This window comes from Mesoplodon mirus (assembly GCF_964341445.2).
Source record: "Mesoplodon mirus genome assembly, chromosome: 7".
NCBI lineage: Eukaryota > Metazoa > Chordata > Mammalia > Artiodactyla > Ziphiidae > Mesoplodon > Mesoplodon mirus.
In genome coordinates, this window is record NC_138983.1 from 39,359,469 (window position 1) to 39,374,234 (window position 14,766).

A 14,766-nucleotide genomic window follows, 5' to 3' on the forward strand; every position below is an offset into this window, starting at 1 on the left:
TCTTAGTTCCCCAACCAGGGATGGAACCCATGCATGCCCCCTGCAGTGGAACCAGAAAGCATGGAGTCTTAACCACTGGACCGCCAGGGAAGTCCCAAGCTGCTATTATTTAGAGTTGGTTAAAAAACTAATGACATCCAATATTATAATAAGTTATCCCTCCTCTTTGTATAGGGAAAAATGTCTAAGCCCGAGGGAATCAATCGTTAAGGTTAGGCTTTGAGGTATTCCTACAGCACACATGCTTTTGAAAGGTTCACTTTCTGTCAGCTCCCCTGAGAAGAGGAGAGGGCAGCAAGTCTTCCTACACATAAGTATGCTTTGGTCAGGTTAATCCCAAGAGACTCACACAAAGTGAAAGCAAGCTGAGCTTCACCTCCGCTCAAATTTAGGTGGCAATGCCAGCGGCCAGAGCATGGACCAAAGGGAGACATCCCAACTGAAGGAAGGAATTTAGAAAGCCCATGCCCTGGCTAGTGAACCATCAAAAGGTCTGGATTAAATAAGGCTCACTTCCAGAGATACAGGCTCTTAATACAGCATACCCTAATCCTGGATCTATGTTTAACAGAGGCAAAGAAAATAATAAAGGGCTCTATCTTAGGTATGTTTTTTCCCTCTAAAAGGTTATTTTATTAGGCCTCTCAGAAGGAAGATATAAGACCCAGGGCTTTTAAAAATCTAAATATCATCAAACAAGAATAAAAGAGATGTGCATAGTTGCTACTTCTAATGTCTTCCAACACTCCAGACATTTATGAGTCTTTTAAAATTCCTTTTCTAATGATATAAAGCCTCTCCAACTAGCTCAAGTAGCAACAGATGGGTTTTCAAGGTCAGCTTAACTTGTTCATAGTCCCTGGGTAATTTTCTCGCTTCTCTCTTTGCAGACTGATCCATTCTTCAGGGTCCATTTCAGGGGTCTGCAAAGTCCTCACACCATCCTCTCCTACTCCAGCTGGCACTGAGCTCTGCCCCACCCAGACATGTTATCCTGTTCACAGCTTATATTCCACAGAGTTTGACCATTTATTTTTTATAAACTGCCTTACATTCTTACTAAAGTGCGTAGTATGTGTGATGGTCCTATTTTTCCCATGAGAATAAATTCCCTGAACGCAGTAATGTCTTATACTTCTGTTCTATCACCCATCCCACCAATACCTGGGGTCTAGAACAGCAGTGGCACACAGTAGTGCATAATACACTTTATAAAACCCCGTGGAAGGTTCCAGTGCTACACACTGATTAGGAAGGAAAGACATCACCGCCTTTCAAGTATGTCTCCTTTGCAGCAACATGGCTATACCTAGAGATTATCATACTAAGTGAAATAAGCCAGAGAAAGACAAATATCATATATCACTTATACGTGGAATCTTAAAAAATGATACAAATGAACTTATTTACAGAATAGAAACAGACGCATAAACATAGAAAACACACTTATGTTTATGAAAGGGGAAAGGGGGTGATAAATTAGGAGTTTGAGATTAACAGATACACATTACTATATATAAAACAGATAAACAACAGCGTCCTACTGTATAGCCCAGGGAACTATATTCAATATCTTGTAATAACTTATGATGGAAAAGAATCTGAAAAGAATATATATATATATGTATGTATAACTGAATCACTTTGCTGTACACCTGAAACTAAGACAACAATTTAAATCAACTATACTTCAAAAAAAAGACAGGGGGGTTCGGGAGAAGTATGCTTGCAACTCACACAAACTTGACTCTAGTGGGGAAAACAGGATGATTAATAATAATAAAAACAACAATATTTATTGAGTGCTCCACTAAATGCTGGCTTGCTGGCACTGTGCCAAATGGTTCCCATACTGCAGACACAACTACAATAAACATTCTGAAATCCTAGAGGAACTTCCCACACCTGTTCCCCAATTCAGCCTGGATGACCACTCAGCAGCCAGCTTGGATTTCGTTACAAGTGCTGGAAGGAAACATTTAAGTTCCTGCTCACCCAGAGAGACAGGTGAGCACCAGCCTGCTGGGTGTCTCCCGCTCAGAACATGTGGGTAGGACTCCCGTTACTGACTAGCTAAGGCAGGCGCATGCAGGAAGCTGCCTTTGATTAAAATCACCTGTTCAGCCTGGAATTAATCAAGGGTTCTCTGTACAGGCCAGAAAGGACCTCAGAGCATTACAGCTTTTGTTTTTCTTCTTAAGCCACAGGAATTACTAAAGAAAGTCCACAGACTACTGACTCTACGTGATTTTAGGTCTGGTAGGAAACAAAAAAACACAGTTCTTTAGGTAGAGAACAGAGTGTTCATTAGAGAAATCTCTCTCCCTTTCTGGGTCCCGGACGTCTGTTATCTGCTGCAAGCTGTGGACCCTAAGTATTGACATTATTCGAGTTCGCATTAATCATGTTAATCTTTATTTATTATGTAGCACATTGTCAAAGCAAAATGGAACTCTATAAATTTCAGCTCTACCACAGAGGAAGGAATGAAAGGTCAGTTTATCGGAGCCCACACCAGTTGAAAAAATCTAAAGCATAAATATTACCTAAATATACCAGTTAGGTACACCTCTCCCTTCATTCCTGAAAAATGTTACATTAATGTAACTATTGCAGACAAAGGACTTTAGAGAGACAGGAAGTATGCCAAAAATTAAGCCATCTCTTTGGAGAGCTTGTTGAATCGGATGGAAATTGCTGCATAGGCAGCATTATATTTAGAGCAACAAGCTTAACAAGGGTTACACCAGGCTCACGGTTCTGTGAATCTCAATAGAAATAAGAAGAGTAATAACATGATTCTTCTAGAACTTTGTAGTTCACCAATGGCCTTCAAACACATCATGAATTCAGACTTCTTGAGCAACTCGTATGAAGTAAGCAAGGTCATTTTCATTTTCTAGATAAGAATCTGAGGTCCGAGGAGAATAACTGATGTGCCTGTAATCAGAGTTACAGCAATCAGGATGGGGTATCAACTCTCTTTGCAGTTTCACTGTGCCAGGCACTGTGGTAAGCATTTTACTTGAGGACCACTTTATGCCTTGCAATTATCCTTTCTCACTAAAAACCGAAGTTCAGAGAGGTTCAGGAACCTGCCCAAGCTCACAGAGCCCAGAGTGTCTGATTTAGTCTATGTTTTCCCTGCTGTGGTTGGTGATGTTTCCCAGTTAGAAGTGCAGAGCAAGGGTTTGAAAACCAGTACTTCTAATCCCAAATGCTACCCTCCTCCATGAAACACTCCCTAACTACCACTCTTGCCCACCCCATATTGAGTGAAACTCCTCTACCATAATCAGTTATTGCAAACTTTCACTCTACTTTCACTCTATCATAAATATTTGTCAGTTAGTAATTTCACGTACCTTGGGTCCCTGATAGGCTTGGGCCATCTCTTAAGTTTATAACTCTCTATATAAGATCCTGTTTGGAAACTAGTAGGCACAATAAATGCTTGGTGAATGACTAAATGGATAAACAAAATCCAGTGTTTTCTTATCGTGTGTCTGAGAATTACAAAGTGTGCTATACGTTCCTTTTAGACTATTAGAAAAGTTGGTCTAAAATGTCATTCCTGGCACAGATCCTTTTTAAAAATCTACAGCTAGGACAGAGAAATTATAAATATGATTAAGCTCTTATGTAATACAGTCCAAATTTCGATAATACAGGAATTTCTGAAAATCCAAGGGCAAACTTTTCAAAGCTAGATAAAAGACAGCTTTAGTTACATGAGTCTCCATGTTCTTCTCTGCAAATAGTGCGTGGTCTATGGTCTTCACTTCCAGTCCAAATTCTTCCCTGTGACGTTTATTCTTTAATTTCAGCCATGAGTGGAGGAAAAGACCAGTTGACATTGCCCTTGTGCAGTGTCTTTTATAAAAGAGGGTGCTGGGTTCACTCTTACTGACTCAAGTGCCAATGGAATCAAGAGGGAGGATTCGGAATATGACTGGGGTGTTTCAGGCTCCACAGGGGCTGTGAAGTGTGAAGACGTCTATGTCCTCAACTTCTTTCCTGTGATTTATTTTGTCTTTGTTCTTTTTCCCTCTTGACCTTCTCAAGTATCTGAATTCATTTCTCTGTCACCATATTACACAGAGCTCTTGGCTACAGTGAGAAAGTGAATCAGGAGGGTGGGGGTCCTCACGTGCATGGGAGGCTCCCCGTACTTAAGAGGGTGTTGAAAAGATGGGCGTGGCTCCGGTTCTCTGAGTCTTCTCCTTTAAGTTCAAGGACGCCTGAATTAGACACTGATAGCTGATGACCACTCTCTGTCTTCTAATGAAATTAAAGTCAGATCCTGATTCAACACTATTCAAATGCTAAACTCTGATTAACAAAATGACTGACCCACTCATAATTAGAAAAAAATCAATAGTTTCAAAAAAAACCCTTGGCATTCTCTTTAAATTATGTTAATGGGAACCTGGCATTTATAAAACGCTTGGCGTCAGTTATATGTTTCTACTTGAACAAACATGAGCAGGAGAAATAACTATCAACTCGATCAGTACTTTGTTAGGAAAGTGAGGCATGTCCCAACCAACAAACATCAATCACCTAGCCTAACTTTTGACCAATATCAACTCACCCAGAGTGAGATAGCTATAGTATCTTCTAATTCTTCTAAATTTCATTTAATTAAAACTCTATCCATCACAACTCTCACTGAGTGTTTTACCTGCTTGTTCAGATCTAAAAGAGGAAAATCACAAGAAAGCAACAAACTTCTGAGATTTACTCTGCAAAGCACTTTTTTCCAGTATATGTACTTGTCTCAGAATGCATTCAACCAAACTCCACACCTGCCCTTTCTGGTCCTTAGTCAACAAGTTAAGTTTTCGGTGCACTCTCTAGAAACTTTTTGAGCAAAAACCAAGAACACTAAAATGTGTATGTTTTATGTAAAGATTTAGATACTGGAAGTTCTACTAAACACTGACATTTCATTGATGGGTAGTACAGAAATCACAAAACATCTGGGGCTTAAAGTTAAGGCTTTAAGGAGATTATTTATGGCATGCTGGACTAAGGCCAAGCAAGGGAGAAGTTCCTAGAAAGAGAGGTGTGACAAAGCCAGCTACCCATAGAACCCAGCATGGCCCAGGTTACTCTCTCCCAAGATAGAGAAAGGGGGCAGCTGGCTCTCTGAATGGCTTAGGAACCATGTTTTACAATTATGAGTAAAGCAAGTCTAAGGCTTCCTGTGAAAGCCTACGATTTCTCTTAGATCACTTCACCTCAATGTCAGTTGGAATTAAAACATACCAAACCAGACAGGTAAAACGCTCACCTTTTCAAGCAATTCCCAGAAAGGAGAATGCTGTTCTCCACACAATAAAATAAATAAGAGGGTATAGCAAGTGTCAGACTCATGAATTTAAAAGTTGTGGACTAACAACTAAAAACAGTCATACGAGCATTCCCTTACCTGTTTTGATGTTGATGGCAAAAAAGTTCTGAGGATTCCCACTTGTAATCCTGTATGTCAGTTTTTCACTGGAACTAGAGTCAGGGTCCTCAGCCTGGATCTGAATGACAGATATATCCTTCGGAGAGTTTTCCATGACAACAGGATAATAAATAGGTTCAGAGGTCAGCGGGGCATTGTCATTCACATCTTCAATTTCAATGTAGACCTCAATCGTGGAATAGAGTGGAACAACGCCCCGATCTGTGGCGTACACAGTCAGCCAGTATGACCCTGTTGTCTCTCGATCAAGAATGTCTGCAGTAGAGATGACTCCTAAGAGAAAGCAGGGAAAGTGTAACTGCTATAGCAAAACAGGAAGACATTGTCAGTCACCCCAAACTGAGAACGGCTGTGCTAAGAGATCTTGGCATATGAAAAAAAAAAAAATCCATCACACAAAATTAAATGAAGATGTTTCTCTTTACATCAGAAAACTATTTTCTGCAAAACTGTACTAACCAGTTCTTCTACCATTTGAGAAGTATAATTATATTCACAAATACTTTATTTGAATTTCGGGGATAGACGTATCTATACACACACACACACACACACACACACACACACACACCCATGAGACAGCTGGGAGCAATGGGAAGAGAGTGGGCTAGAGGTCAAAACACTTCCCATGGGGCTTCCCTGGTGGCGCAGTGGTTGAGAGTCTGCCTGCCAGTGCAGGGGACACAGGTTCGTGCCCCGGTCCGGGAAGATCCCACATGCCGTGGAGCGGCTGGGCCCGTGAGCCATGGCTGCTAAGCCTGCGCATCCAGAGCCTGTGCTCCACAACAGGAGAGGCCATAACAGTGAGAGGCCTGCGTAACGCAAAAAAACAAAAACAAAAACAAAAAAAAACACTTCCCATAATGCATGGGAAATCAGTGCACTATCACATCAAAATTTCCATTTGACCTGACGTCGAATTGATTTCCTATACAACAAAGAGCTTTCCCGGGATACATTATTTTGTCTGTTCATTCACAAAAATGAAAAAGACCTTTAAAATATTCTTTTGCCTGTTAGGATAGAAACTACTTTGCATGCAAAAGTACAAAACTCCTTGATACTATTTCTGTACAAATCTAATGTCACATTTATTCCAAAAGAATCAGAGAAGAAGCCGTAAGCCATACTAACATACTTTCTGAATGAGCTCTAGCCCCCTCAAGAACTCTACAGAGGGCACTAAATAAACTCTAAGCCACTTTGAGGGATACTCAGGGACAATCATTTTAAATTAGGATCAGAAAAATGCCCAGTCTGCTCCCTTCCACCTTTCCCATTTCATGGTTGAAACAAGCACCAACCAGGAAATCAAACATCTGACAGAGAAGCCAAAGAGAAAATGCTGTGCTCTTGAATATCTTTACAGCCCTCATGCAAACCACCAAGGCTATAGAAAGTTACTACAGGAACTCTTAAGTACTTTCCACTGTGACGGGAAAACTCTGGGATTCAGCTTATAAAATCTCTAAAAGTAGTCAGGATACACCTGGAAGGCGTGTAATTCATGTAAACCTTTATACCCTAAAAAAGATCCATGGAAGGAGTCAAGAAACACTTCTCCAGTTCTGACCTGAATCTTATATTCTCTGTACTCCTGTTGGATTAGGCACATAATTTAGCCTGTAGATCTTGCATAAGCAAACTGCCAAGTATAGCACCTGGGAGGGAGGAGGGCATCTTTCCAAAAACAGGCCAGAAAAGTGAAGGTTGCCTGTAATTCAGAACAGCTATACGATTCAAAGGGAGATCGCCCAACTGATGTTGAAGTTTCAGTTCTAAAGTTATCCACCAAAGAACTCTGTAAGCTTTATAATTCTCTCTTATAATGAGGGCATCAAGTCTCAAATGTGAGTACGGAACTTGTCCAAGGTCACACAGCTAGCTGCAGAAGAACCCGGATCTGTCTGCCTCGAATGATCCAGTTTCAACCCAGACTTACTACCTCTTTGACCCTGTACAAGGTGTTTGAACCAAGCAAACCTAGTTCTATCACCCATATCTCAGTGCTGTGGTGGCAATCATGTAATTAAATGTATGCCGAGAGTTTGGCAAAATGCTTGCAACACAGTAGATGCTGAGTATATGTTAAATCAATATGAATCAAAAGCAATACCCAGACTTCCGGGAAAGATGGCGGAAGAGTAGGACGCGGAGATCACCTTCCTCCCCACAGACACACCAGAAATACATCTACACCTGGAACAAGTCCTACAGAACACCTACTGGACGCTGGCAGAAGACCTCAGACCTCCCAAAAGGCAAGAAACTCCCCATGTACCTCGGTAGGGCAAAAGAAAAAAGAATAAACAGACAAAAGGATAGGGACGGGACCTGTGGGAGGGAGCTGTGAAGGAGGAAAGGTTTCCACACAGTAGAAGCCCCTTCGCGGGCGGAGACTGCGGGTGGCGGAGGGGGAAAGCTTCGCAGTCGCTGAGGAGAGCGCAGCCACAGGGGTGCGGAGGGCAAAGCGGAGAGATTCCCGCACAGAGGATCGGTGCTGAACGGCACTCACCAGCCCGAGAAGCTTGTCCGCTCGCCCGCCGGGGTGGGCGGGGCTAGGAGCTGAGTCTCGGGCTTCGGTCGGAGCGCAGGGAGAGGACTGGGGTTGGCGGCGTGAACACAGCCTGAAGGGGTTAGTGCGCCACGGCTGGACGGGAGGGAGTCCGGGAAAAAGTCTGGACCTGCCGAAGAGGCAAGAGACTTTTTCTTCCCTCTTTGTTTCCTGGTGCACGAGGAGAGGGGATTAAGAGCGCTGCTTAAAGGAGCTCCAGAGACAGGCGCGAGCCACGGCTAAAACAGTACGGACCCCAGAGACGGGCGTGGGACGCTGGGGCTGCTGCTGCCGCTGCCAAGAGGCCTGTGTGAGAGCGCAGGTCACTGTCCACGCCCCCCTTCCGGGAGCCTGTGCAGCCCTCCACTGCCAGGGTCCTGTGATCCAGGGACAACTTCCCCGGGAGAACACACAGCGCGCCTCAGGCTGGTGCAACGTCACGCCGGCCTCTGCCACCGCAGGCTCACCCCGCACTGCGTACCCCTCTCTCCCCCCGGCCTGAGTGAGCCAGAGTCCCCGAAGCGGCTGTTCCTTTAACCCCGTCCTGTCTGAGTGAAGAACAGACGCCCTCTGGCGACCGATATGCAGAGGCGGGGCCAAATCCAAAGCTGAGACCCGGGAGCTGTGAGAACAAAGAAGAGAAAGAGAAATCTCTCCCAGCAGCCTCAGGAGTAGCAGATTAAAGCTCCACAATCAACTTGATGTACCCTGCATCTGTGGAGTACCTGAATAGACAACAAATCATCCCAAATTGAGGAGGCGGACTTTGAGAGCAAGATTTATGATTTTTCCCCCTTTCCTCTTTTATTTTTTTTGATCTGTGACTTTTTATTAATTCTCAAGCCTTATGATCAGATAACTTACAAATCTGTGCTAATGATAGAGCTCCTCTACCGTAACCCTCCTGAGCTGGCAAAAGCATGATTACCAATCACACATCTACAGTAGTTCTACAGTTGTGTTTCTGAATACCTCTTTAAAAGACAATCCTGAATTATAACTTAATCTGACTTTGTAAAGAATTCACAAGCAAGTTTCCCAACCTATCATGTCACAGTGAATTTTAAAAGCATCTGATCTTAAAGATCATCTATAAAATGTGAGAAGTACTAAATATTCTTTATCTGATGCTATACATAAACCACACTAAAATGCCCTTCATTAAGTAAAATGCAATATTTTAGATGGAGAATTTTAATTAATTTGGCATATTTAAGACCAAAAAGATAAAGTGGACATTGTCAGTGTATCTTCAGCCCTTGCCTTAACAGGTGAATGAACACAACTTGAAACACAGGTGAATCTTGCTGGTCTATGAGACAGTGAAGGGAGCTTCTCAATATTTTAATATAACCAGTTATAGAAATCTAAATATAAAACCAATCTCCTATAGGGTTTGAGAAGGCATTCACCATATCCCTGAAAAGTTTAACATTCCTTATTCAAGTTTAATCATCTCTTTAGAAGGGGAAGACAGGGATAGTACTTGCTGAACCAGAATTACTATCAAAATTCAAAAAGCTGACCATATTCATTTAGCCACAAGCCAATCTTATTTAAATCAGGACAGAAATATTACATCAGCTATTCATGATCTGAATTCTAGTGTATGAGATCAATTTAAATATGGTACACATAAAAAGTCATGAGACATTTGTTTCATAATAAATAAGGCAGTGGCCAACTATTACTCATTAGTAGCTTTTTTGAGATAAGCTATCAAGTCTGCCCTTTCTCCCTTCTTCTTAATGCCAGTGAAGATCATTTTTGTTCCAGGGATGTACTTCTTGGGATTCTCCAAATACTCCATCAGCGTCTCCTCTCCCCAGGTGATGCCTTTGTTCTTGTTGGCATCTGTGTAAGTGAATCCGACAGCCTGACCTGTCTTTCGCCCAAACAGACCATGGAGATGTGGCCCAGTCTTGTGCTTGCCTTCCTTTTCCACAGTATGGCACTGGCACACTTCTGAACAAAAATCTTCTTGCCCTTCTCAACATTACCCATTTTTAAATCGTTCTTTCTCCATGTATGACTAAGCCGTTCCCGCTCCCAAGCCAAACGTCCCGCTTTCTAATCCCCTTTTCCTCTTTTTGTGAGTGTGTATGTGTATGCTTCTGTGTGAGATTTTGTCTGTATAGCTTTGCTTCCACCACTTGTCCTAGGGTTCTATCTGTCCGTTTTTCTTAAAAAAAATTTTTTTTCTTAATAATTATTTTTTATTTTAATAACTTTTATTTTATCTTACTTTATTTTATTTTACATTATCTCCTTTCCTTCCTTCCTTCCTTCCTTCCTTCCCTCCTGTGGACAACAAATTATCCCAAATTGAGGAGGTGGACTTTGAGAGCAAGATTTATAATTTTTTCCCCTTTTCCTCTTTTTGTTAGTGTGTATGTGTATACTTCTGTGTGAGATTTTGTCTGTACAGCTTTGCTTCCACCATTTGTCTTAGAGTTCTATCCGTCCATTTTTTTCTTAATAATTATTTTTTATTTTAATTATTTTATTTTACTTAATCTTCTTTCTTTCTTTCTTTCTTTCTTTCTTTCTTTCCTCCCTCCCTCCCTTCATTCCTTCCTTCCCTCCTTTAGACAATGAATCATCCCAAATTGAGGAGGTGGACTTTGAGAGCAAGATTTATGATTTTTTTCCCCTTTTCCTCTTTTTGTGAGTGTGTATGTGTATGCTTCTGTGTGAGATTTTATCTGTATAGCTTTGCTTCCACCATTTGTCGCAGGGTTCTATCCACCCTTTTTTAAAAAAATTTATTTTCTTAACTTATTTTTTATTTGAATAACTTTATTATATATTATCATACTTTATTCTATTATACTTTTTCCTTTCTTTTTTTCCTTCCTTCCCTCCATCCTCCCTCCCTCCATCCTTTCTTTCTTTCTTTCTTTCTTTCTTTCTACTTCTACAAATTCTTTCTTTCTACTATTTCTCCTTTTTCTTCTGAGCCATGTGGATGAAAGGCTCTTGGTGCTGCAGCCAGGAGTCAGTGCTGTGCCTCAGAGGTGGGAGAGCCAACTTCAGGACACTGGTCCACAAGAGGCCTCCCAGCACCACATAATATCAAACAGTGAAAATCTCCCAGAGATCTCCATCTCAACACCAACACCCAGCTTCACTGAATGACCAGCAAGCTACAGTGCTGGACACCCTATGCCAAACAACTAGCAAGACAGGAACACAACCCCACCCATTAGCACAGAGGCTGCCTAAAATCATAATAAGGTGACAGACACCCCAAAAAACACCACCAGACCTGGACCTGCCCACCAGAAAGACAAGCTCCAGCCTCATCCACCAGAACACAGGCACAAGTCCCCTCCACCAGGAAGCCTACACAACCCACTGAACCAACCTTAGCCACTGGGGATAGACACCAAAAACAACAGGAACTACGAACCTGCAGCCTGCAAAAAGGAGACCCCAAACACAGTAAGATAAGCAAAATGAGAAGACAGAAAAACACACAGCAGGTGAAGGAGCAAGATAAAAACCCAACAGACCTAACAAATGAAGAGGAAATAGGCAGTCTACCTGAAAAAGAATTCAGAATAATGATAGTAAAGATGATCCAAAATCTTGGAAATACAAAAGACAAAATGCAAGAAACTAGAATAACTAAAGATGAAACAAGCAATGATGAACAACACAATAAATAAAATTAAAAATACTCTAGATGGGATCAATAGCAGAATAACTGAGGCAGAAGAATTGATAAGTGACGTGGAAGATAAAATAATGGAAATAACTACTGCAGAGCAGAATAAAGAAAAAAGAATGAAAAGAACAGAGGACAGTCTCAGAGACCTTTGGGACAACATTAAACGCACCAACATTCGAATTATAGGGGTTCCAGAAGAAGAAGAGAAAAAGGGACTGAGAAAATATTTAAAGAGATTATAGTTGAAAACTTCCCTAATATGGGAAAGGAAATAGTTAATCAAGTGCAGGAGGCAAGAGAGTCCCATACAGAATAAATCCAAGGAAAAATATGCCAAGACACATATTAATCAAACTGTCAAAAATTAAATACAAAGAAAACATATTAAAAGCAGCAAGGGAAAAACAACAAATAACACACAAAGGAATCCCCATAAGGTTAACAGCTGATCTTTCAGCAGAAACTCTGCAAGCCAGAAGGGACTGACAGGACATATTTAAAGTGATGAAGGAGAAAAACCTGCAACCAAGATTATCAACCCAGCAAGCATCTCATTCAGATTTCATGGAGAAATTAAAAGCTTTATAGGCAAACAAAAGCTGAGAGAGTTCAGCACCACCAAACCAGCTTTACAACAAATGCTAAAGGAACTTTTCTAGGCAAGAAACACAACAGAAGGAAAAGACCTACAATAACGAACCCAAAACAATTAAGAAAATGGGAATAGGAACATACATATCGATAATTACCTTAAATGTAAATGCACTAAATGCTCCCACCAAAAGACACAAATTGGCTGAATGCATACAAAAACAAGATCCATATATATGCTATCTACAAGAGACCCACTTCAGACCTAGAGACACATACAGACGGAAAGTAAGGGGATGGAAAAAGATATTCCATGCAAATGGAAACCAAAAGAAAGCTGGAGTAGCAATTCTCATATCAGACAAAATAGACTTTAAAATAAGGACTACTAGAAGAGACAAAGAAGGACACTACATAATGATCAAGGGATCGATCCAAGAAGAAGATATAACAATTTTAAATATTTATGCACCCAACATAGGAGCACCTCAATACAAAAGGCAAATACTAACAGCCATAAAAGGGGAAATTGACAGTAACACAATCATAGTAGGGGACTTTAACACCCCACTTTCACCAATGGACAGATCATCCAAAATGAAAATAAATAAGGAAACACAAGCTTTAAATGATACATTAAACAAGATGGACTTAATTGATATTTATAGGACATTCCATCTGAAAACAACAGAATACACATTTTTCTCAAGTGCTCATGGAACATTCTCCAGGATAGATCACATCTTGGGTCACAAATCAAGCCTTGGTAAATTTAAGAAAATTGAAATTGTATCAAGTATCTTTTCTGACCACAACGCTATAAGACTAGATACCAATTACAGGAAAAGATCTGTAAAAAATAAAAACACATGGAGGCTAAACAATACACTACTTAATAACGAAGTGATCACTGAAGAAATAAAAGAGGAAATAAAAAAATACCTAGAAACGAATGACAATGGAGACATGACAACCCAAGATCAATGGGATGCAGCAAAAGCAGTTCTAAGAGGGAAGTTCATAGCAATACAATCCCACCTTAAGAAACAGGAAACATCTTGAATAAACAACCTAACCTTGCACCTAAAGCAATTAGAGAAAGAAGAACAAAAAAACCCTAATGTTAGCAGAAAGAAAGAAATCATAAAAATCAGATCAGAAATAAATGAAAAAGAAATGAAGGAAACAATAGCAAAGATCAATAAAACTAAAAGCTGGTTCTTTGAGAAGACAAACAAAATTGATAAACCATTAGCCAGACTCATCAAGAAAAAAAGGGAGAAGACTCAAATCAGTAGAATTAGAAATGAAAAAGGAGCAGTAACAACTGACATGCAGAAATACAAAAGATCATGAGAGATTACTGCAAGAAACTCTATGCCAATAAAATGGATAAGCTGGAAGAAATGGACAAATTCTTAGAAATGCACAACCTGCCAAGACTGAATCAGGAAGAAATAGAAAATATGAACAGACCAATCACAAGTACTGAAACTGAAACTGTGATTAAATATCTTCCAACAAACAAAAGCCCAGGACTACATGGCTTCACAGGCAAATTCTATCAAACATTTAGAGAAGAGCTAACACCTATCCTTCTCAAACTCTTCCAAAATATAGCAGAAGGAGGAACACTCCCAAACTCCTTCTACGAGGTCACTATCACCCTGATACCAAAACCAAACAAGGATGTCACAAAGAAAGAAAACTACAGGCCAATATCACTGATGAACATAGATGCAAAAATCCTCAACAAAATACTAGCAAACAGAATCCAACAGCACATTAAAAGGATCATACACCATGATCAAGTGGGGTTTATTCCAGGAATGCAAGGATTCTTCAATATACGCAAATCAATCAATGTGATAAACCATATTAACAAATTGAAGGAGAAAAACCATATGATCATCTCAATAGATGCAGAGAAAGCTTTCGACAAAATTCAACACCAGTTTATGATAAAAACCCTGCAGAATATAGGCATAGAGGGAACGTTCCTCAATATAATAAAGGCCATATATGACAAACACACAGCCATCATCATCCTCAATTGTGAAAAACTGAAACCATTTCCACTAAGGTCAGGAACAAGACAAGGTTGCCCACTCCCACCACTCTTATTCAACATAGTTTTGAAAGATTTAGCCACAGCAATCAGAGAAGAAAAGGAAATAAAAGGAATCCAAATAGGAAAAGAAGAAGTAAAGCTGTCACTGTTTGCAGATGACATGATACTATACATAGAGAATCCTAAAGATGCTACCAGAAAACTACTAGAGCTAATCAATGAATTTGGTAAAGTAGCAGGATACAAAATTAATGCACAGAAATCTCTGGCATTCCTATACACTAATGATGAAAAATCTGAAAGTGAAATCAAGAAAACAATCCCATTTACCATTGCAACAAAAAGAATAAAATACCTAGGATTAAACCTACCTAAGGAGACAAAAGACCTATATGCAGAAA

General features: G+C 40.4%; 1 protein-coding gene and 1 pseudogene across 3 annotated transcripts in view; both read right to left on the reverse strand.

The window, feature by feature from the left end:
- Positions 1 to 14,766, reverse strand: part of FAT3 (FAT atypical cadherin 3) — a gene marked incomplete at its 3' end in the record, with an annotated part of 712,901 nt that overhangs the window by 382,679 nt on the left and 315,456 nt on the right. For both annotated transcript variants that reach the window (XM_082629104.1, XM_082629105.1), the window contains exon 4: positions 5,435 to 5,749. In XM_082629104.1, the coding sequence (XP_082485230.1) occupies positions 5,435 to 5,749 (315 nt within the window). The remainder of the gene's footprint in view (positions 1 to 5,434; positions 5,750 to 14,766) is intronic.
- LOC309808623 (cytochrome c-like) lies at positions 8,990 to 10,858 on the reverse strand (annotated as a pseudogene). The gene has a single exon. The product of its transcript is annotated as a cytochrome c-like (transcript).